At 33.4% G+C, this 25,146-nt stretch overlaps 1 protein-coding gene across 4 annotated transcripts; it reads left to right on the top strand.

Moving 5' to 3' along the window:
• Positions 1-9,128: 9,128 nt before the first annotated feature.
• On the top strand, positions 9,129-23,056 carry LOC127850733 (uncharacterized). 4 transcript variants are annotated; one of them, XM_052384016.1, is made up of 4 exons: positions 9,133-9,339; positions 10,830-10,937; positions 15,937-16,044; positions 16,685-23,056. In XM_052384016.1, exons 2-4 carry the CDS (start codon positions 10,830-10,832, stop codon positions 18,812-18,814), a joined length of 2,346 nt encoding a protein of 781 aa, XP_052239976.1. In that variant the 5' UTR covers positions 9,133-9,339; the 3' UTR covers positions 18,815-23,056. The 4 variants fall into 4 exon arrangements, with proteins under 4 accessions (XP_052239978.1, XP_052239976.1, XP_052239977.1 ...); XM_052384014.1 differs by lacking the exon at positions 9,133-9,339 and adding an exon at positions 10,278-10,474; XM_052384018.1 differs by lacking the exon at positions 15,937-16,044 and having other exon boundaries at positions 9,129-9,339.
• Positions 23,057-25,146: the final 2,090 nt, after the last annotated feature.

Raw genomic sequence — 25,146 nt, 5'->3', positions numbered from 1 at the left:
CTGTTGATATATAACTAAGCAAGTATATTACAATCTGGACGGGTTTAAGAGTAACACGTTTTGTGGTATGGACTCGAATGCTGGACTTTGTGGTTTATTCTATATTAATTAATTTGATAACATTAAAAACAATTGCAATAAGACATTAACTATTACTGTTCGAAAACATATTGATTTGAAACACAACTATTATGAACCACATTTTCTGTTCAGCAGTCTACATTGAAATATTAGTATAGTGGGGTAAGAGACACGGTTACTATTGGCTGACGTTATTTTAAAGAAATTAGAAAATGTTGCAAATATATTTCAAGGTTATATTGGTTTGTAACTTTAGCACAAGCGTGAAAACTTATTATAACAGATGGTATTTCGTTGCAAGTGTTTGTTTTAAACTTGAATAGCTATCCATTATGCTACTGCCATAGTATGTTACCAATATTCATATCCTTAAAACAGACATCACTCAAAAAGGAATATGTAGGAATAAACTTCAATTGCGATGCTCGTGAATTTTGGCATACCCAGGTTGTACATTTATGGCAGTAAGTAATCAAGTCTGTTGGTTTTTGCCAGGCACAATATCTTAGTATATGTTATACCATTCTAAAAACAATCCTCATTGACATATTTAGAAATGTGAGATATTTCTAGGCTTGAGTGAACACGCTTCTAAAGGCTTTACGAAACAAATATTTTGGACATTGTATTTTTGTAATGCACGATTTCAATAAATTACCATTATTTATAGATAGCTCTAATTACACAATAAAAGATAACACTTTTGTTTCAATTTGTTTTTATATTTTAAAAAGTTCCCGTCGATATGTCCTTCAAAAAGCTGTCTTGTCTGAAAATTGCTTACTGTTATTCACAGATATTTCAAATGTCGTCACTGACAGAGTTTTATCCGCGTATGCAATGCTAAGCATCTGAGCTATGCCAAAATCAAAATAGTACATGTATTGTCATAATGCACTCCACTCAATAAGTCTACAGCATTACCAAACAACTGTATGTTTCTTTAGACATTCCTGTCATCGGCCTTGGCGATTTTAATGAATGCATACATTTACAGGAGAAACAGTCCCGTATCATGGCAAGTTGTCTGAACCTAAATCGGAACAGTACAAACGTTACTAAAAACATGTCAATGTCAGACCTTTTCAAGGAAACGTGTAGATGTCGATTTCGATTACTGTTTAACAGAAACCATGCTTTATTTAAAAATGAGATACTCGCATACTTATCTCGACGGGTCTTGTTAAAATGGTGTAATAAAAGGATAACTTGTGTTCGTAACATAATATATTCATAATTAGAGTTGGCTCGTCTAGGTCAGTTAATAGAGCTTTGGACTACATATCCAAGGATCGCGGGTTCGATCCCCGAATAACGGCATTGGTCTAGTAGTCCTCCCTACGGCCATTCTCCCCCTATCGATCAGACTAATTCCAGTTTCGTAAATTACTGGCTTAAGTATGTAGACTTTGTACTGGTAAATCATCTATAACAAGTAAAGCGTGAGTATTTTAATTGACTGTCATGATGTAAATTAAATAATAATAAAATGATAAAAAACTAAAGCAACTGCACAAAAACAATCACACAAACACAAGTTAAAAGTCGCAATCACTATGGTAAATTATACGATTTCTGAATGTAACTCTACGTGTCCTCGCATGTAAAACGAAGTCGAATATCAGATTTTTTTAATGTACCCATTTTTGCACCAACAATTTACATGCAGTACATAATCTAGGAACATTAGACGGACACATCACAAGAACGTGTAGAAGAGAAACACACTTCATAATCTGATTCCACTTGTTTGTTAAAGACAGAATATTTCTTACAAAAAAACTACAAACATACATTTCAACATCAATGGTCAAAAAAGAATATTGATACGACCGACTGTTTTTAAATTTCCAAATGATTCGATGAGGGTTCTTAACGCATTGAAATAAAACAGATAGTGGTGCAATATTGAATCAGACACTTTTCACACATTTTTGCCAATCAAAATAATGACTTTTATTATACGTCACTTCCGTTTCTCATTGATAAATCACATATGCCTATCCCTGCATAATTAAAATATGTAATGGCTTTAGAAAGCAACATATTTCGATCGAGCTTTGATTTATAATATAACTTGCAAGCGGACTTTAAATTTGTTAAAACATTCTTCTGAAAAATCCGTATATGGCAAATTGGTAATAATTGATGGAAGGGGCATAAGCACATGCATTTGCAAAAATCAATGTTGAGAAGCAATTAATTTACCATTGAAATCTGCACGTACGATTGGATTGAATCAATATATGTTGTTTTTTTAATGCAAGAAAATTGATACGGAATTATTTTACAGTATCGTTGTTCCGCTTTGTCATTAGGATTAGTAAACTGTGATAGGCATGTGTTATGACATCAGATGACATTATGTTCAAATTCTAGTATTCTGTATGTAAAACGTATAATTATATTAAGGGAAACGTATATTTTCTCTTGCTGAATTCATTTTCGCTAGATAAAGACAAAGTGTAAATACATAATATGTGTTTAGTATTGATATGTATCAGGTTAAAGGGATCTTTTCACGCTTTGGTAAATTGACAAAATTGAAAAAAGTTGTTTCAGATTCGTAAGTTTTCGTTTTAGTTATGATATTTGTGAGGAAACAGTAATACTAAACATTAACCATGCTCTAATATAGCCATTATATGCATCTTTTAACGATTTTAAAACCTAAAAATTATAAAGCGTTGCAACGCGAAACGATTGAATAATTTGGAGAGTTCTGTTTTTGTCGTTAAATTTTGTAAAACTACGAAGAAAGCTTATATAAGGTATAAAATACGTCTATGATGTGTACTCGGCGGAATAGCTCAGTAGGCTAAAGCGTTTTTACTTCAGGACTCTGGCAGGACTCCAGGGGTCACTGGTTCGAAACCTGCTCCGGGCAATGTTCTTTTCCTTTTTTTATTTTTTTTCTTGATTTTTTACTGGAGCTTTTACGATCCAATGTTTACATTTATCAATATAAAGCATTTAATGAATAAGTTAAAAAAAAAGCCAAAATCTGTGAAAAGGCCCCTTTAAGGGATATAGTTATGTATTTTTACACACCAAGTGTCATTGAAAGTAATATAAATACTGCAAGTCAACGAATATTTCAAAACGTAATTCTTAAAAAAAAGTTAACCCATAAAACAATCAATGTTCCTTATAGCAATAGCCATAATTTCAACGCTAGATGTGGTATGGTGACATAGATTTCATTAAATACAAAATGCTCGTTTTTGTTTTTGTTGAACAATATATGCAATTTTATTTTATTTCCATTTTAATAACGAAACCTAATCATACGACACACGAACACTATAACTTGGTACACGAACATGTGTTTAAATATATCGTCCATAAAAACCAATAACATAGTTTTGTATCTTGATTAATCTATGTTACCTGAAAGTTAAAGCCGAATTAAGCTTGCATGCCATGTTATTAAAAACTATATGGACATGTTATTGCTGAGACAGGAATTTTCAACCTGCTTAATGGCAAAATTTGATCTATTACCGCTATAGAAAACATAGTAATAGACAAACATCAAATGTAATAATGCTATGTTCTGTATGTCATAAAGCAGTTTATTATTTAGACCGTTAGGAATCATAGTTTTTAAATGTATCCAATATGGTTCTTTGCATAAGCGGTCAAGATTGTTTTGAACACCATCAAGGTACAAAAGAGAAATCTGATAAAGTGCAATCATTGTCGGTGGATCCAAAATGTGTAGCAACATGTGAAATAGGATTTATTGAACAATTTCTGATATCAAATCTATGGCTATTCATTCTGCGGGAAACATTCTCATTAGTTTGTCTGACGTATTGTTTATTACAACTTTTACATGTAATAAGATATATAAGATATATAACATTGCGCGAAGTACAATCAACATCATAGCGTAAATCATACGATAAAAATTGCTATTGAAATTTGAACGTATGTTTATATTATTGCAATGTGTACATCTTGGTCGGTTACATTGACCCCATACATGTTTATCAGTACTGTTATAAGACATTGAATATCTTACAAGACTGTTACGTATATTCTTAGGTCTTTTATAGGCCAAAATAGGTTTAAATGAATGTAAAGAATTACCACTAACACTTTCCTTGTTTGATAATCTTAACCAATACCAGTAGTTGTGTAAATTTTTTGCAATATTAGGAAGTGATGCGTTAAAACATACAGTAAGCGGTATTATTATCACTTGAGAAAATCCATTTTCAATAACATTAGTTGGATAATTTCTACTTTTAATATTTAAATAAACTAGATAAGGACTGATTGAATACATCATCATCAGAAATAATACGTCTATAGCGCTTTGCCTGACTGTATGGAATACTCCGCTTACAGGACATGGGGTGAGATGACGTAAAATCTAAGTATAAATGCATATAAGTGTGTTTTCAAAAATATTTGTAACAACAGTGTCTAGTTCACTTTTTGATATAGATACATCAAGGAAAGCTTCAAACTGTTGAGATATACTAGAGGTAAATTTTATGGTGGAATGGAAGTTATTTAAAGTATTAACACAAGTGTCTAAGTCTTCTAAAGAGCCATTCCATATCATTAAAATGTCATCAACAAATATAAGCCAACTATATGGTTTAATAGAGGTATTGTTTAAAAAATCTTCCTCAAATTTACCCATAAAAAGCGCAGCATAAGACAGTGCCATAGGACTATCCATAGCAGTACCCTTAGTTTGTAAATAAGTATCATTATTGAAATCAAAACAGTTATTTTCAAGAACAACTCGCAAAAATTTGCTGACATCATCAACATTTACATGGTTATTTATAGTTTCTTTTCTTAAAAAATATGTACAAGCATCTATTCCCTCACTATGGGGAATGTTAGTGTATAAAGAAGATACGGTTACAAAGTAGCAATCTTTTTTCAATTTAATATATTTTATCTTGTTAATAAAGTCTGTTGTCTCTTTAACATACGATGGTAAATGCTGCATAGCCATAGTCCACGAATTTAGAAATATTTTCCGTGTTGGAACTGCATGCAGACACGATGGGCCGACCAGGATATCCAAGTGGAAGACTGGCATCAAATGACTTGTGTGTCTTTGGAAGAATGTAGAATTTGGGATTACGAATATTAGTTGGAAACAAGTCAAACTTTCCGGGGTTGTTGTTCTTTATTTCTTCAAAACTTTTTCGGATACTTTCGTTCGCTGACTGGTGTTGGTTGTTCACTTTTTGTAGAAATGTTCATCGTTTAATTGACGAGTTACTTCTTCAATATATTCATTTTTATTCATTCCTACAATAGTATTTGACTTGCCGGCTTTTTTAATAAGACTATTTTGATCATGTGCTAAATTTTTCAAGGCTTAGAGTTGGTCCTAGGAGATATTTGGTCGGAACTGTTTCTTCTTATCATTATGTAGAATTTCAGTTGTAATGGCTTCTATGTAAAAATCAAGATATATGTCTCTTCCACGAGAAGGTGAAAATGTAGATGGTAACTTGTTAAAGAACGACAGGTTTATATATTCATCATTTTCAGTAGTATTGCGCATATCTGTTTTAAATAGTTTTGTACAATATTCTTTTAAACGTAATCTTCTGGAAAAAAGAAAAACTTCTTCTGCTAATTTAACTTTATCATGAGATTTTATACGAGGACAGAAGCCTATTTCTTTTTATTATAGAAAGTAATCAGTGTCTGATATTATACGGTGTAATAATTCAAAACTGTTTCCTTACCCTGCTGAATGTGATTCTTTCTTTTCTGAAATTTCTTGTACTCCCGTCTAGTTTTAAATTTTGCAAAACGCCTCGTTTTTGGTTTGATGTGACAATTAGGTATTCCACTGTTTATAATAACATTTCCATTTTGTGAAGAAGTGATGTTTCGTGTTCCTTCATGTGTGGTGTTTTTGTAGCCCCGTTGATTACGGCCTCTCGGTAAGACATCTTTGTTCCCGGGGTATGCTCGTTTTTTGAAGATGGGGATTTTGTATTAAAGCAGATAGAAGATTTTTTTCCTGGATTGTGAATTGTAGTTGTGATATTTTTCTCAGGAGTTTTCATTTGGTTTTGTTCCGCTTGGGACTTTTGAACGAACGCGTTTCCTGTGTCCCGTTTCTGATTTGGAACAGATTGCTGTGTGGGCGATTTTTGTTTTCTTGCAACTGTGTGCCAATCTTCATTATGGCCAGTATCAATCGTTGATTTAGTTTGTATTTTGGTGCTACAAAAGTTATTGGTGGACGTTTTCTCTCCCCTGATCGCTTTTTTCACTTCTTTTTGCTGATATTTAATTTGTTCATTTCTCAATATGTCTAACTTTCGTTCGTGTGTTTTATTTAATAGAATCTGCTTTTCTTCTGTTTCTTTAAAAATATCATTTTCCATTGTATTGAAATCACTGTAAGAAAGTTCATGTTCTAAAGATTTTCTGAGATCTTCAATAGATTGTCAAATGCTGTGTGCCCGCCGAAGATGGTCGGCTCGAATTCACTCACAAATTTCAATACTAACCTTCTGTAACAAGGCGTCAATGTCATTTTGAAGTTCGGCGGAGTCATTCCCTACGCTGACCTTGAGTGGAATTCGTAGACCCTTCGGAACAAAATTATAATTAATACAATTTTGTAGAAAACGGGCATGTAAACTGCTTTTCATGTGGTTCACTGCTAACTTCATGTAAATGCTTTTCATGTGGTTCACTGCTAACTTCCTGAGATGTAAACGTGGATCTTCAGCAGATGCCATTGTACGATAGTCCGATGCAATAATAAAATAAAATAAATCGTACAAAAACGTCACGTTTGTTTATTAAAATTTCTTATATTTTAATAAACAAAAGTGACGTGTTTGTACGATTTATTTATTTTATTATCTATTACCGCTATGTTTGTCCTTGTCCTTTGGGGAAGGGAGACTTATCCTACACGCGAAACGTCGTGTTATAATGGTTTACATCTTTGTTAAATTATTGAAAAAACATCAAAACGTGGCAACATTTATGGTGGAAACAGTTGTTGCACGCAAAATATTTTCTTATAGTGGTTTACTTTTGTGCCATGTAATTTTAAAATACATGGCAAAGTTATTACTGAGACAGGAAATGTCAAGCTGTTTTATGGTCGAGTTCGACCTTTAACCGCTAGATGTGACCTGGCCATTTGTGGTAGGGAGATACCATCAATATAAGGAAAAGGTATGGCTGAGACAGGGAATTAAATATCGGAGGCGGGCATAAATCAATCGAATCCAGAATACTTAACTATACTGAATGAAACAGAAGCCAAAGGGAAGTAACTGCGTCTATTATATATTCAATACAATTCATAGTTACCTCAAATGTCACATAAGCTTTCACAAAGGTGGAAACACGTTTTTTTTTAAATGTTTTATCTGATGATCAAGTTGTTGAACGCCAGTGACCCAGCTTTAAACGCAGCCTAGATATTGTCTCGATAAATTTTCTAACAAAGTTTCATCAAGTTCATCAAGATTGAAGCATAATTGAAGCCTAAGGAGAGGAACCACTATTTTTCTAAGATTAGAACTGGTTACCTTGTTTTAGGATGCATATAACTCAGATTTTAACCCTGCCTATAATTGTCCGAATAAAGTTTCATAAAGATTGTGTCATAAATATGACTCAGCTCAGAAGATGAGATTTGAGCTTGTCGTTCAGTGCGCGAACTATCTCAGACCTCAGCTATAAGAGTATTTACATATTCCTCCGCATACTCAGGTCTGAGGTAGACTTAAAAAACACAAAAACTTCTGTAAATATCATATTTTGCATGATGATCAAACTCATCTTTAAAAATTGAGAAGAACTCAGAGTTGAGTCAGAATATTGACTTAAATATGTTCATGATACTATCCCTAGTTTTCTAAACACACATTGCCCATATTTAAATGATAAATTAGCCTAGATATTTTCCAGATAAATATTTTGACCAAGTTGCATCAAAATTGGATGAAGCAGTTTGGCTTCTAGAGCGATAACGAACTAAAAGTTGATGATTCAATAATACTGACGCCGGACAACGCGTGATCACGAAAGCTCACCTGCTCAGATGTGCTTAAAATACGAAACATGAAAACTCTATAAAATCAGGTTTTCAAATTTAAGATATTCATTAAAATAAATGAAATCTCATGCTAGTTTTGTATGTAAGCTACCTACAGACAAAATTTTAGCACAATATATCAAGCCAAGTGCAAGTTATTGATCAGAAAACAGTAATATTGATCTAATCCCAACTAGCCCCAAATGTACTCCCATGCTATGTATGCATATAAACAATACACACTTTCAATTCATTACATCCATCCTCCATCTAAACTAACGGTATTGTCCCAGAACAATTGAACTATTTTCAGTAATAATTGCCTTGACCTGACTGGTCCAAAAACACAGTGATCGTTTTCTTGACCTGACTGGCCCAAAATATCAGTGCTCGTTTCCTTGACCTGACTCGTCCAAAATAACAGTACTCGTTTCCTCGCCCTGACTGGTCCCAAATAACACTGATCGTTTCCTTGACCTGACTGGTCCCAAATAACAGTGACCATTTCCTTGACCTGACTGGTCCCAAATAACAGTGTTCGTTTTCTAAGTTGCCTGGTCCCGAATAACAGTGATCGTTACCTTGACCAGATTGGTCCCAAATAACAGTGACCATTCCCTGGACCTGACTGGTCACAACTAACAGTGATCATTGCCTTGATCTTATTTGCCAGAATGCCTTCCCAAGGTTCTCCGTGTAATATACTTACATATTTTGTCAGTGTAATACGTCCATGCAGACTCAAGTTATTGAGACCAACCCATTTTTCTATTTTAAGAAATAGTGACCTTGATTTTTATCTGTAACATCTAAATTACAATTACTAGGTAGATTAACATGCAAGTTCATCACGACTGGTAAACTATAACTATAGTTATTGACGGGAAACCACATTATTCTTGTATTTGGAATGGAAATTCCTTGAAGGGCACTATTATTAAAAATAAAAAAGGAATTCAAATAAGATTCTAAGATGAAATGAATTGACGCTGTCTTAGCACTTAAATTGGATTTTAATTAACAGTGTCGCTGTTAAAGGAAATGCGAACAATACATTTACCCCGTGTGGGGCCCCAAATAAGTCATGAGCTTTTGCATCAACTTGATCACGTGACTTACAAAACACGTCGACACGAATGTGGGTCAAAACATGTAAACATTGGATTTTAAAGCATACTATAGCTTAAAGTGTTGATTTGAAGGTAAGATATACGTGTAGGATATGGTTTAAATAGCAGTACATACCGTATTAGTGCGCATTTTTCAGTTTTCACACGAGCAACAAACTTTCTTTCTAACTTGCAGAGAAGTCGGCTACGCGCGTTGCACGGATGATATGCAAATTAACACGAATAAAAAAATAACGGAAGTATAGGAATGTTCGAATGTACAGGAAAGAAGGCTACATAGTTTCCGTATAGAATAGTTCAATTGTGCGATCGTATGTTTTAATGTGTGAAAATAATGGGTAGTTCATAATCAACTCATATTTAACAAACAATATGTTTACATGACACCTACACACTACACAGATCAGGAAAGAGTTACCCTCAAACCTTTGAATTTAAAATACGTTTTCTATAATGTATAAGATTGGGGCAATTTTGACTTGGGAAATAAATGGACTTGTTCGCACTTTTTTATGTTTTAAATGTAATTTGATGCATTTATTAACAATACTTTGGTATTTGGAATAGTCTTAATCAATTGTAAAAGCAAAAAAAAACAACAACAACGTTGATTAAAAGAGTCTACCTACCGCGGGAATCGAACCCGGGTCTTCTCGATGCAAAAGAGGCATGCTACTTTTATGATGCTTATTAGAAGCTCTATCTTGTTTTAATTTTGACCAAATGATCTTTTTTAGTTTTACGCACATACTCGGAGAAGGGAGAAATGTACGAAATAAAGCGATATTACACGAAGTTCTTATGTTATGTACTGTATTCCAATGCGCTTGTTGTAGTATGTACTCGCCGTTCGCTTTAAATTGTATTGATATTGATTTTGAAATATTTGGGATGAATATACTCCACGGCGTTTAAATCGTTAACACACTTTGTACTCTCCGACGAACGTATGTTAATATTAATTCCATTTATCGTGCGATATCTAGCGATTTAAGATAGTTAATGTTTACTCAATAGCGCACATTTAAACAGGCTATCATTTTGGGTATGTATATTTAATACATGAAGATAACAATTACACAGGCAGAAGTATTTATCTTGATATTTGTTAACTTGTGCATTTATACATTTATTTCACTCTCTCTGCGAACGTTTTTACTTATGTTAACCAACTACAAAAGAAGGCTTAACACGATGAAATGATCAGGTAGGAATGAGTGGCGAGTATTTGACAATTGACCATTTTTAAGAACATTATGTTTGTCTAAGATTGTTGGTCAAATAATTAGAAGAAAATTAATTGGACTATTTAATCGTATTATGCAATTCATCACTTAAGAATTGTAATTGTCTTCATTTCATAGGTGATTTGAATTGTTTATACATTACGCCTAAATTGCCTAAACGCTCTCTTGGTTTAATTTCAAAGGATCAGTACTTCAAGTCGATTTGCGAGTAAACATCGAACAATCGAAAACTATACATTAAACAGTTCGTAAATTTTAACAATACATTCAATAACATCATTAACATGTACCAGATATGTTTGCATTGTGTTGAAGATGGATCAGACACAAGACCACAACAAAATCTTACCGGTAGTGGACATGACTACGGTGGTTACAGAGAAGTTGCCGGACTTGCGCTATGAAACTGGAACAAAAGAAAATGTATGAATATTTGTTAGACGATTTAAAATAACAAACCAATATAGAAGTTACGTGAATAAAATAAATATAGGATCTGGCAAGAGTTGTCATATCATACCATATTTGTTCAACGAGTTAACGAATTTTGTTAGTAAGCGAGTCTTTGGCGAGCTTACTTACGAATTTCCTGGACGAGTTTAATAAAATATGGTATAAAATGACAACGAGTGTCAGATTTTGTTATCACATACTTTTGAATGAGCAAATTAAATAAATATTTACGCAAACATAATGATAAATCACGAATGTTGTTTACATTTCGTGACGTCATTCGTCAACAAAATGAGATTGGTCAATCGGACGAAAATAAGACATGAAAACGTTTAAAAAGTATATTACACATGTGTAAGATAAAAATATTCGTAACGGTTATATCACATGGGAAACAGGGTATGGCATGTGATAAAATGATTTCTGAATCAATAATATTCCACTCTACAAGAAGCAAATCAGTACCGCAACAATCGGTTGTATTGTATCAATTAGCTTTCAGTATAAAAACATCAAAATGAAAACAGCATCTCCTATTTAAACTTTTATTAAATTAAAGTCATTGCAAGATTATTCAGATAAATAATTTGAAGAAGCATATCGACGGCTAGTTCAATGTTATTTGTATATTTTCAGAAATATGTTTTCATTCAATGCTTATAGTCCGGTTTTAAAAGTATTTATTATTATAAAGTGGTTTAATGCGCTTTTTATATCCTCTACCAGTTTCGTGATTTTGCGATGACTTATTTCGTGTTTCGGCTAGAAAATACATCCTCTATGTAGGCTTTATAATACTGCAGTATTGTTAAGCATCCTAAAAAATCCTCACACTAACCTAAATGATGCAGGTTCGAGTCCCAATATTTTTTAGTGATTTTGTTCTCCATCGAGAAATTAATTTCATTGTGTTTTATATTTTATTCATGTTTTATTGTATATTTCTTAATTTATGTTCTTTTTTTTATCTTTTTTGCTTTTCTCTAGGTTTAAAGCGAGTATTAACGATTTTATTATGTGTTTAATTGTAATATTTTGATAAAATATGTTACAATAACACAAAATAGTTAAGAAAAATTATAAATTAAAGCCGAATTTCATAAAATGCAGCAAAAACAAATTAGCGCACGAGCGTTTTTTTTTATTGTATTTTCCTACAATAACCGAAGCATTCGTCTTTGTTTTAGGCTCGGAGTTAGTGTTCGTGTGTCGTATGAATAGATATCGTTGCAGTAATTCAAATAAACCGTTAAACGAAGTTTAGATTCACATCGTACATGTATGGTATACATGTTGGCGAATTCGGCTGTACAGCCGTTTTCAATTTCAGAATTAAATCTGGCTTATTTCGCATTTTTCGACACATGTTCTTCTGAACTTTTATTTTAATTTATATTGAATGTATATATAATAAGTTTTTTACTCATTTTGTATAAATTCATAAATATTTTACAAAATCGTATATTCTCGCTTTGATTGTAACCATTGTCAAATAATAATAACAACAAACACTTGGACAATACAAATTTACAAGGTCTGTTCGTGTATGCCTGTTGTATCCGTGTCTGTATTGCTTCTGTTAATATAATTTAATCGTAATAATGATGTAGAAGAGCCATTATTGTATAATATGCAATTAATTAAAATAAAAGTTAAAGAGAACTTTGTTACGGTATTAAAACCAGGGCCGTTTGTTGAACGGCCAATTTACTTCCTATTTAAATCACTCTGCCGCTGGAACAAACTAATTATGTATCACGTATTTCAAATACCATTTAAGGCTTAAAGTGTGATTTTTGGGGTTTAAACCCCCAAGGCTTTTGCATTAACCGCCCTAAGGCGGTGACCCCTTTTTTTCATGTTTGTGCGTTTGACATGTACGTGTGTTTTGTCTAGTGCATTTGTATTGTGTCTCACTGTTTGGACATATGTAAATGCGTGTAGAATATTCTCAAACAAGTGTTTACCAAATAACTATGAAAATTAAAACCAAAACAATTAATTAGCTAAAACGAAGCACAAATTATGACACATTTTTTTCCACCATACTTATTACAAACAATGCTTGACTTATTTATGACGTCACTTTGATGACTTCATAGTAAATAAACATAAACATATTATTACGTATTACGTTTAAGTTTATTTCGCGTATTATGGTCTTAAAGCGTAAAATAAAAATAAATTTGTGTCTTTCAGTGAATTATCGATTATTTATTTCACGTTTTCATAGAAAAAGTAAAGTTTAACTTCTGCCTACGCCACTCGTGAAAATATTTTTTTCCAAACCACTTGCTAAATAAAATTCGGTTATACACTGAAACAAAAACATGCTCTATAAGTTTACATAACACAGTTTTTGTTTCTATAAACGTGGCCCCAGTGGCATTTTTTTTTCGCAGGCTCGGAAAATAAATAGTTTCCCAGGGTAACCATATGGGACCTACATGGGTTTCAACCGGAAACTATATGGGTCCAAAATGTGCAAACTAAATGTGATCCAGATAGGACCCATATGGGTCGCAAATGGGCTGCATTAGGGTCCAATGTGGGTCGCATATAGGCTAACTGTGAGCCTTATGTGAGTTCCCGATGGGCTCCAAATTCATTCTATTTTGAGCTATCCGGCATATCTAGTAAACAAACAACATATTCAATATTTCAAACTTTATTTAATAGCAACATTTTATGCATATGGTGCTTGAGGCTGGTATTTTTACCCATTTGTTTCATGATTTTGACTTCTGTCTGATTGTCGCCGTCTTGGGCTCATGGCTTCTTGAACTTCACAGTCCTTGTCCTAACTAGTTTGCCGATTCCTTGATACATACTGTAGAAAAAACAATAACAAGCATATACCTTCAATATTTGAGCACTGTATTACATGTCTTCCTCGTGCTGTTTAAGGGGCCTTTTCACAGATTTTGGCATGTTTTAAAGTTTGTCATTAATTGCTTTATATTGATAAATGATAACATTGGATATAAAAAGCTCCAGTAAAAAATCAAGAATAAAACTTAAAAAAGAAAAAAAAGTAACCCTCAGCAGGGCTCGAACCACTGACCCCTGGAGTCCTGGAGTAAAAGGTCTACGACTAAGACCACTCGGCCATCCTTCCGGATACAAAGTCAGGGGTATTTTATGCTTTATATACTTTTATAGTTTCACAAAATATGACGGCTACAACAGAACTCTCCAAATTATTAAATCGTTTCGCGTTGCAACGCTTTATAATTTTCGGGGTTTAAAATCGTCAAAAGATGCATATAATGGCTATTTTTGAGCAAATATCATTACTAAAACGAAAATTCGCGAATATGAAACAACTTTTTTCAATTTTGTCAATTTACCCAAACGTGAAGGGCCCCTTTAACATATTTCAACATAGTGTCACAAATTGACACTGATTGAAAACCGACACCGCGTAAATACATTACAAACTTGATAATATCAAATACAACATGTTATCATCAGTTTTTTACATGCCATATGTGCACGCATTTATAGCAGATTGATATTGTTAGATAAACATGTAATTAATAAAACATATTGTCATATTCACGTAGAATCGAAAAAGAAAACTTATCATTTGTTTTCTTTATTGTTTGCGCTGCCGGAAGTTTCGAATTTCCGATTTAATTTCGCTGATCTGATCAGGGATATTGTTAGACCTAAATGGGGTCAATTTGGGTCCAATATGGGCCATGCATTGTACGCTTTTAAGTGTTCTATAAATGTTTTAGAATAACATAACAATGGCTAAGAATCGTCAATATGCCAATTCATTTTATAAAATGATAAATTTCACAAATGCAATTCTAAAATCAAAGGCTGTCTGTCTATCAGTCAGTCGGTCGGTCGGTCAGTAGGTCGGAATGTCGGTTGATCGGTCTGTCTGTCTTTCTGTCCTTCCGTCCGTGAGTCTGTCTTTCTGTTCGTTCGTCCGTTCGTCCGTTAGTTCGTCCCGAAACTAGTCCGAACTCTTAATGCGAGATTATACGATTTTGTAAAATAATTATAAATTTATATTAAATGTGTAAACACTTATTATATACATATTTCAATATAAATTAAAATAAAAGTTAAGAAGATCTTGTGTCGAAAAATGCGAAATAAGCCTGATATTTAATTCTGAAACCGAAAATGTCTGTACAGTCGAATTCGCCAGCATGTATCTCATGCATGTACGATGTGAATCTAAATTTAGTTTAACGGTTCATTTTAAATTCCTGCAACGATATATTTCCATACGACACACGAACACTAACTCTGATCCTAATAAAAAGACGAATGCTTCGGTTATTGTAGGAAAATATGCACAAAATATCTTCGTCACAATCGGCTCGGGGCGCTAATTTGTATTTGCTGCATTTTATGAAATTCGTCTTTAATGTAATTTTTTTTGTGCCTATTTTGTGTTACTGTAACAAATTTTATCAATATATTACAATTTTACACATATACAAAATCGTATAATCTCGCTTTAACCTCCCCTTGCATTGACAAATTCGAACTAAAATGGCAAAATGGCAAAATTGTCTCTCTATATAAGACGGTGTGTTGCGCACAAGACCACATCGCCACCTTCGAGATTAAACAAAATACAGCACTTAATTGTCAGAAAATATTTTCAAATAATTTGGCACAAGTGTTCACATTTGGCGATTTCGCACAGGAACCACATGGTTATCTTCAATATATCAACAGCATACTCAGAGGTCAAATATCACACAATGGCTGTTCGCTCTCTCAATTCACCATGTATTTGAGATTTTTCGGAATAACATAGTATACATCAAAAGTTCAAATAACAAGATAATATCTTTAAGTTAAATATAAAAGCATGGAAACAAATCCAACGTTTTGATGTTGCTTGTTTTATCATCTAATATGTGAATGCCCTATTTTTTAAATGAATTCTTTAAACAAATGCACTTTGTTTTAATTCGGAGGATAATATTTCATCTAGGTGAACTATCCTTTGGGGATAGTTTCGACAGCTCGTTTCGAAAAGAGTGGTCCAACAGAAAGAAGTGTGCAATCCAGATTAATTGGAAATATTGCGTCAAACATGAAGGTATGGGTCCGTGTTCACAAAACGATTTTGCAATCGAAAATCGATTTTAACTGACATCGATTTTCATTTTTGCCTATCAACTACGATTTCGATTGCAAAAAATGTTTTGTGAACACGGGGCATGGACTTAACGAAATCATGCGTTTGTAAAAGTGTAATATATCACTGAAATATTACACTCTAAAGCATTTATACTAAATTTCATTAATCACACATCAATCAATGTTGACTTCAATTACGCAATCGATACATTAACACGACACACGTAAATGTTCGAAGCGTGTAAAATCTAATTTAAACAGAATGTTTTCAGTGTATTGTCAAAAGTACACAATAATTTCCTAAAGGCTAAACTGTAGACGGTGAATGAAATTAACTATCAGTAAGATCATTCTACATTAAGCATATTGAACGACTAAAAAGTAGTACTGTAGCATGAGATCGCCTGAATAGAATTTTATACTGATAATCTATCCAACATTTACATACGTAGTAAATTATTATACAAAAATATTTAAAATGAAAACTCTGCAAAACACCAGAATCTGGAATTTACCAACAACAATTATACAGAGTAATTAACAAATGGCAATCAATGTTTTGAAGGGATTAGACAATTTATTATGTTGTTTTTATTCAGATTTCAGAGCAGTTCACCGCCTTGTCTGTACGTATGTCGAATGCCCTGGAAGCAATCGGAGCTGAGAAATGTACGGTGATGAAGCGCAGGAAAACATTTATGAGAAGAGAATTCATGGAAACTATAACAGAAAATCTAGTTGGAAATATATTGGAATGCTTCCACTTCGGTAGCCAATCGGAGGGAACGACCACGCCGGGCCTTCAGTCAGATATTGATTTGCTTTTCACAAACAAGAATGTTAATGTCATGACACAACTGAGGGACTGGGAAAATGGGAAACAAAACCTTCTAATGCTCTATGACGACATTACTCCTCCGCAACAATACTTACTACAAATATTCAAACCGGATGCACCTGAGCCAGAAACTCGTTTGTGGAACAGCCAGTTTGTGAGGAAAGGTCCTGATCAAATACTTGTTAGCTCTGACAAATTTAAACAGACAATCGAGGAAAACAATAAAGATAAAGATACAGAAGTATCAAAAAGTGGACCCTCGGTAAGCTTTCTTGAAAACTGGGATATTGTAGAAGCGTACACAGTCCGCAAAGCTCTTCCTGAAATACAACACTGGATAGACAGATGTCGAGGTAGACACTGGCCGTCTCCTCAGTTACTGGAGGCTGCCCGGATAGCTCCGTGTTTTTTGGTACCCGCCGGTCATCCAGACAGTGATCACAAACACGAAGAATGGCGACTGTCACCAAATCTTATAGAACGAATGCTGATGTTCAGTTTTAACGTTACGCAGATAAAATGTTTCATTGTTTTGAAGATAATGAAGAAATCATTATTAAACAAAATTGTCAAAGATTCTTTCACAAGTTTTCATTGTAAAACATTAATGTTCTATACCATTGAAAGAACCCATCCGGATTTGTGGAAGGAACGTAACCTTGTGTATCTTATTGTGCTATGCTTGAAAATTTTGCGTAAGTGGTTAAGAGATGGGATGTTTCCGCATTATATAATACCAAGAGTAAACTTGTTTGATGCGAAACTCTCGTTTGTGCAACAGAAGCGCCTTTTTCGGTTTGTGGACTCAATGATAAAGAATGATTTGCAAGATTTATTTCTGATTGATATTGACAATTTTGGCTTCCTACTTGGAGAGAACGGCTTAAGTGGAGGCGTGCAAAACCGAGAAAGTGGAGGCGTGCCAAACCGAGAAAATAGTGTTCTACTCTTAAGGAATAGTATCGAATTATTTCTTAAATTTGAACGTTTAGAGCGGCTACTTATAGAACAACGTGGTATTGTTTATAAATATCAACACCCTGTCGTGAACCTTGAGCGAGAAATTACACGTTGCTTATGCAAAATGTTCGGCTTCTTTGATTACCAAAGATTACAAGTAGTTGCTTTGGAATTCGCCAAAAACCTGTGTGCATTACGAGCATCACTGAAATCGTCTAAACAAATAGGTTTCGGGTATGGCAAATTCAGAGATATTTTAAATGGCTTTCGGTATTCCTTAACAACGGACGTAGCTTCTACACGCCTTAAACTGGCATCTGCGTTGTACTGTAGGGGACATCTACATTCAGCCGTCAAAATATTGGAAGATATAGAAAATAGATATCACAATAAGATCAAGGCGGTATGTGGGTGTAGAGATATTGAAGGAGACAGAGATCTTCAATTATTTGCCAAAATGGTATTGCGGTTTGACAATTTTTGCCCTGAGCCTCCGTTTGCATTTTGTGTCAGATTTGCCAGACAGGAAGCATACTGCGTGCCATACATATTGTTCTTTGAAATGAACCGTGGCTTGACCGCAGAGGACCTTGGGCAAAGAACTTACACGGAGACCCGGTGGATGGACTGCGCTGAGGTGGATGCTCGTCCGTTCCTCTACTATATACAGTACTTAACGTATGGAGGACTCGGTAATCGTGACAGACAGATAGATGCCATGTTAAAATTAGAAACATATATATGTGATTCATGCAATCATATAAATTTGTATCATGAAGAAACGGCAGTAAACTTACTCGGTCACTGCTTTGAAATGGAAGGAGACTTCAGAGGGGCGTTACATTACTTTTTACAATCTTCGAAAAACATACCGAAAAACAATGCAGCAAACATGCATGTCAGACGGATTCTTGGTATTATCAATGGTTAAGAATCCATTTAAAAACCAATTGTTGAACAGAACAATATTTTTTACTTGTGTCACACTTAAATCCACTACATGTACATATTTCCTGTCCTGCATACTTCCAGTAAATTTTTAAAACAGTTGAAAAACAACTACAATGTATATATTAAATGAACTTTTTCGTTCTAGGTCTAGTGTGTACTGTAGCTATGAAAGTATAACTGATTCACGACGGCTGCTTTACTTATCATAATTTTTGTGTCATAAGAAATTTAAATCTTAACAGTGTTTCCGTTTTTTCTTCAGACGGGATAGACAAATGAAATCGGTGCAATTTAGTTGACAAGTAGATGTTAGCACTTTTTTGAAATCGCAACTCACCTCACAGTGTGATCGCTCGGTTTGATAAAGATCTTACATTCTTATATCCGTAATGTTAGTCATTGCAATATTGCTTATGTTGAATTTTCGATTAGTAAATTGTAACTCACATTGTTTTATAAAAATAACATGGTTAACTATATTATACAGTTGGCACATCCAAAAACGACTATTGCTATACGAAATACTTAAGTTTTGTTAGCATCTCATTGTTGTCGAAGACATTAAACCTTCGATTCCTCTGTCAAAATGTTATCATATTAAGAAAATAGTAAACAAACAAATATAAGTGACCCCAAATTACTTCATTGGATTAACAATGATCTGGTAAAATTTAATAATATGTTTTAGTTTACATTTTAGTTAAGTGTTAAGATAAAATATCATGACTTCTTATACCATATTGGATTAACAATGGTTTGGTTAAATTTAATAATATGTTTTAGTTTACATTTTGTTCAGTGTTAATATCATGACTTCTTATACCACCCGAATGAAACGGAACCCACAGTTATTATAATCTTATTATATTGTATTATACGATGTTTATTAGATTGTATTATTTGTGTTGATCTAGTGAAAGTAAACAATTGATTAAATTGAAATTAAATCGAACTTTTAGTATCTTTTATTGCTTTTGAATGTAAATTGCAAAGATATGCGGTTAATTTTAATGTAAACATGTGTGTTGTGTGATTATTTGAAGTTGTAAACATACGTTCTATGGCCATAACACGACATCCATGATTGATTACGTATTAGCTGTAGAGCTGCAACGATTCACCAACAGTTCGATTCGATTCGATTTCGATTTCAGACACTCCGATACCGATTTTTTCGATTCGATTCATCTTCAAACCTAGTTTTATCATATATTCACTCGTATGCCTCAAAATTAACATTTCTGTTCAAATGTGATTTCAATAAAACACATATAAAAGAATAGCAAATTAGGACTCAATTTTAATTTTAAAACTTCTGACTAGATTACACAATAATATAAAAAATAAATAAATAATCATAAAAACGTATCTGGAATCAGTTGAATGGTAGTACTATCACTATTACACCTTTACCCAAAACCGCTATAAGCATGTCTACCACTGTGCCATGACAGCATAACCTGTTACCTGTATGACAAATCATATTTTCTAATAAACTTAACAAAACTCCAACATAAAAAGAACTACTTTTCTGGCTGGCGACTTGAGTAGTTGCACTTGTGCGACCTCTTTGTCTTGCTAAATTAACGCTATGTTTGCGTTTGACATATTGCATTAAATTAGATTAGTGGTTGAGCCGGACTTAGCGTACGCCACATCCGTGAAGCACAGTTTACACTTAGCTTTATTGGTAGGGCTACCATCCCGAAACCCAAAATACTGCCACACTTTTGATTTTAGCTTCTTAGCCGCATCTGATAATTTCAATTTGTCGGCAACAACTTGTTCAGCCATTTTGACGCTTTTTACGAAAGTAGACCGTAACGGGCTTATTGATTGGATGACTAAAGTAATAAGCAACCAATCGCGCGCGTCGTAATTACAGGTAAATATAAAACCTACACCTCCCTGTATCAATAGTCAGAATACAGCGCGCTTTACGTATCTATGTATATATATGTATATATTTTAAAGAATCGAATCGAATTTGGTAGGTTTGGTATCGTAATCGAATCGAAGCATTTCGAATCGATTTTCGATGAATCGGATCGAATCGTTGCAGCTCTAATTAGCTGGTGAACGAAATTTCTCATGTATTGTTGATTTTACAATAAGCGAATTTAATGAATGGAGCGATCACGCCCCGTTACACCTGTCTCTTTGTTGTAATAACTTTTCACCAAAACACGAGAAATTTACTGATGTTAAACACCAATGGAACAGTTCCCTCCAAGCTCAATTTCGATCAGAAATCATTGCTAAATTATCTGTTTTTAATCATATTACGCATACTATTTTTAATGTGAATAGATTGTCAGTAAATAATGCCAAAAAAATGATTTTACTGATACTAGCCGCAGTGTAGCGGACCCATTATTTTCACATACATATACGTTTAGTTATAAACCGAAGTACAGGTTCGATGAAGACGGTAGATTAAATAATGCTGACTGGTTCGATAGTGATTGTGAGTCTGCCCGTTGTTTATATATATAGATGCCTTACAGAGTTTTAACTTGAATAATTCTCATGTTAATAGATCAAGGCTTTGCCATTATAAGAAACTATATAAAGATTTAATACGGAAAAAGAAAGGATGTGCATACCGTAAAAAAATGACTGAAATTGAAAACTTAAAGAAAAATAAACTTCGCGATGTTTGGGAATTTTTCAAATCAAATAATAAACTAAGCAGTCATAACATTTCATTGGAAGAGTTCAAATTATTTTTTAAAAACCTTACCAACAATACTTTTAATTGCAATAATATCGAGGCGGAACAATTATGTTCTAGTTATAATTTTAGTGATGATAATGATTTGTTTCCAGAGTTAGACCAGCCTATTAATGTTAATGAAGTTACATGTGCCATTAAACAACTCAAAAGAAATAAGTCAGCTGGTGTTGATTTTATATTACACGAATATTTAATAGAATGTAACGATATATTGTGTAACCATTTATGTGATATTTTAATTGTATACTACAATCTGTTTTTTTCCCCCTGAACAATGGATACAGGGAATTACAATCCCATTACACAAAGGGCTCTGTAAACGATGTTAATAATTACAGAAGAATAACATATGAACGTTGTTTCTTAAAACTATTTACTACAATAGTTAAGAAGCGCATCGAATGTATTTGTGAAACAAATAAAAGTATTTCGGATGCACAATTCGGATTTCGTAAGGGTTATTCACCAATCCATGCTATATACATATATTAATGTCTTTTGTACAAACATATATTAATGAAAATAAAAGGCTCTATGTAATATACGTAGACACGATGAAATGTTTTGAAAGTATTTATAAAAATGCATTGTGGTTAAAACTTTATAAATCTGGCATTAGAGGTAAAATATTGCAAATCGTTAAAGATATGTATGAAAATGTTAAATCCTGTGTTAATCATGTTCTTCGTATTCTGACTACTTTCGTTACTCGCTTGGTCTACGCCAAGAGGAGGTAATGTCCCCTTTGCTCTTTTCTCTGTTTGTAGAGGACATTGAGATGTTTTACGACATAACATAGACGATGTTTTACTTATATTACACCTTTTTTGCTGATGATATGGCTATTTAAGGTAAAAATTCTTAAGAACTTCAAACCAATTTGAAGAATCTTCTTTTGTATTGTGATACGTGGCGTCTAAAAGTAAACACTTCAAACACTAAAATTATGGTTTTACGTAAGAGGGGCCCTTTACGCTAAAATGAGACATGGGCGTACGATAGCCATAACATCGGAATAGTAGATAATTTTAATTACTTAGGTACTGTTTTAAATTATACAGGTAGTTTCACATTAAACCAAGAACATTTAGTAGGTAAAGCCCTAAAGGCTATGAATACTCTATTATATAAGTGTAAAATGTATGACCTAAAAACTTTAATACTTTGTCAGATATTTGATGCATTCGATCCTTAATTATGCCTCTGAAATATGGGGTTTTACAAAGTCTAAAGAAATAGAACGTATCCATTTAAAGTTCTGTAAACGTATGCTACAAGTAAGACTCAACAGTTGTAATGCATGTGTTAATTGAGAGTTGGGCAGATACTCACTTTACATTAATCGTTTTATGAGAATGTAAAAATATTGGTTTAAAATTAGATTGAGTAATACTATTATTCTCCATACTGTGTATAATATGAATGTTGAAGAGTGTCATAAAGGTCACATCAATTGGGGCTCGCATTAAAAAGTTGTTAACCGATTATGGTTATGGGTTTGTTTTTAATAATCCTAGCTCTGTGTGTGTTACTTCTTTTATATGCCAGTTTAGAAACAGACGTATAGATACATTTAAACAAGAATGGTATGGTACATTAAGTAACAGACCTGTATTGGGTAGTTATAGAGTTTTTAAGCCTACACTATAATACAATCATTATTTGTATTTGTTACCAAGGAATTTGCGTGTTCACTTTGTTAAACTAAGAATGTCTGTACACCCATTGAGAATCCAAATTTGGAGGTATGCCCGCAATATTATTCCACGCAATGAAATATACTGTTTATGTTGCAATAGTAGAGACATTGAGGATGAGTTTCACTTCGTTTTTATTCGTCCCTGTTATAGTGTTTTAAGACAAACATTATGTACATGTTAATCCATCTGTGTTTAAGTATCACCAATTACTGACTTTATCCGAAAATAAAACGAACTTGTCAAGTTGTGTAAGTAAATAAATGAAGCATTCGTAATTCGCAATTCATTGATCAATAATACCATATAACCGGTATCACTTACAAAATCTTTCTGCCATTTATAGACTATTTGTTTTGAAAGTTTTTTATATGCATATATTTGATTTGTATTGAACTTAAATGTATTGGAAACGTGACATACTCACTTTTATATTTTATGTATTAAGACGACGTTCTTATGTATAAGTCAAAATAAAATGTCTGTTCGGTTCTGTTCTGTTCTGATTAATTCTGAGCTAAGTGTCAAGTTTGGCATGCCTTTCAACTGGTTTCGAGGCGGTTTTGTGTTTAAAGTTGTAAATTAGGTTATTATCCTGTGTTCTATACGCAACTTGACTCTTGTCTTTTTCCGGAGTTTTATTATTCCTATATTTCGTTGCTATTTAAAAATAAATCGTGAGATGAAACATCAACATAACGCGATACATTTTTGAATGCGTTAAAACTTGGATTATCGAATTGATATACTGGAAATAAAATCCGTCGTTACCTAAAATATTGATGCATTTGCAAACAATCTTAACCTTTACATAACTTGTGTTGGATGAACACAACACTCCAAGTAGGTTTGCTGTTTGTAGGGAAACATACGGCAATTTGTGTTCATTTTTATAATTATATTTCTTAAACGTACGCATTATTCTTACTGTATTTTCACAACTCAGGCATTTTGTATGTCACAATTAAAGTCCCCCTGAGACTTGAACTCGTATGGTCAGATTAAGACTTTTAAATGCGACAACATACGCTACCGGAGCTGCCGAAACCCTGACATATGAACACGTTCACGGCTGTAGTAATGTATAAATGAAGACCTATACTTTCAGCTGATGTCCACCATGTTCCGTTTAGAGAATTGGAGCGTGTGTAACGATGTAATCATGTGTTTAGATTCATTCGTTGTGTCCAACGATGACATATGAAACATAAAATATATGTGACCGTTATTTGTTCGCAAACGACGTGCGGTCCTTTAGAAAGTTACAATTTGTTGTTCTGGGTTCTTATTCATAAAGCTCCTTAGATAAAACGTAAGACAATTCCTTAAGGTAAGAAAATGCCTTTAGTCTGTGGCTTATTCGTGTACAGGTATTTTTACATTAAAATGTTAAAATAAACTTAATATTGCTAGAATTATTTTTATTTTCGCCTTATATTAGGAGAAAACTCTTTGATTTTATACAAAAATTTGATCTGAAATTTTCACTTAAGTACAATCTTAGTTAAGATTTCCCTAAGGAATTTTGTGAATATCGGCCCAGGTTTGCATCCTACCATTCAGTATTTAAATGGTTAAAAAAAAAGACAAGTGAAATTGATCCGCGTCATGCGAAAATGGGTCTTATGTCACGATTAAGAACATCCGTGTATTCTGGTGAGCAGCTTCCATGTCCGTTTATGAGACCACGAAACATTGCGTGACTTTATAGCGGACATCGAAGCTCCAGACCAGACTGCGCGATTGAGCTTGACGCTGCTCAATTTATATAGCTGATGGAGTAGATTTACAGTGTGCATAAATGTATTTCATAAACAATGTTGACATCTTCTGTGGAATTTCTACGCAACCGGAAAGATAAAAACGTTTGAACTCGGT

The sequence above is a fragment of the Dreissena polymorpha genome, chromosome 11, assembly GCF_020536995.1.
Source record: "Dreissena polymorpha isolate Duluth1 chromosome 11, UMN_Dpol_1.0, whole genome shotgun sequence".
Classification (NCBI taxonomy): Eukaryota; Metazoa; Mollusca; class Bivalvia; order Myida; family Dreissenidae; genus Dreissena; species Dreissena polymorpha.
The sequence above is the reverse complement of the archived record's forward strand: the minus strand, read 5'-3'. Positions and strand labels throughout refer to the sequence as shown.

Excerpts from the sequence above, each read along its gene's own strand:
- LOC127850733 (XM_052384016.1), top strand. The coding sequence starts at position 10,830 with ATGGATCAGACACAAGACCACAACAAAATCTTACCGGTAGTGGACATG. Across the intron at positions 10,938-15,936 it reads AAACTGGAACAAAAGAAAAT|GTGAACTATCCTTTGGGGAT; the intron begins GTATGAATATTT and ends TATTTCATCTAG. Across the intron at positions 16,045-16,684 it reads ATATTGCGTCAAACATGAAG|ATTTCAGAGCAGTTCACCGC; the intron begins GTATGGGTCCGT and ends GTTTTTATTCAG.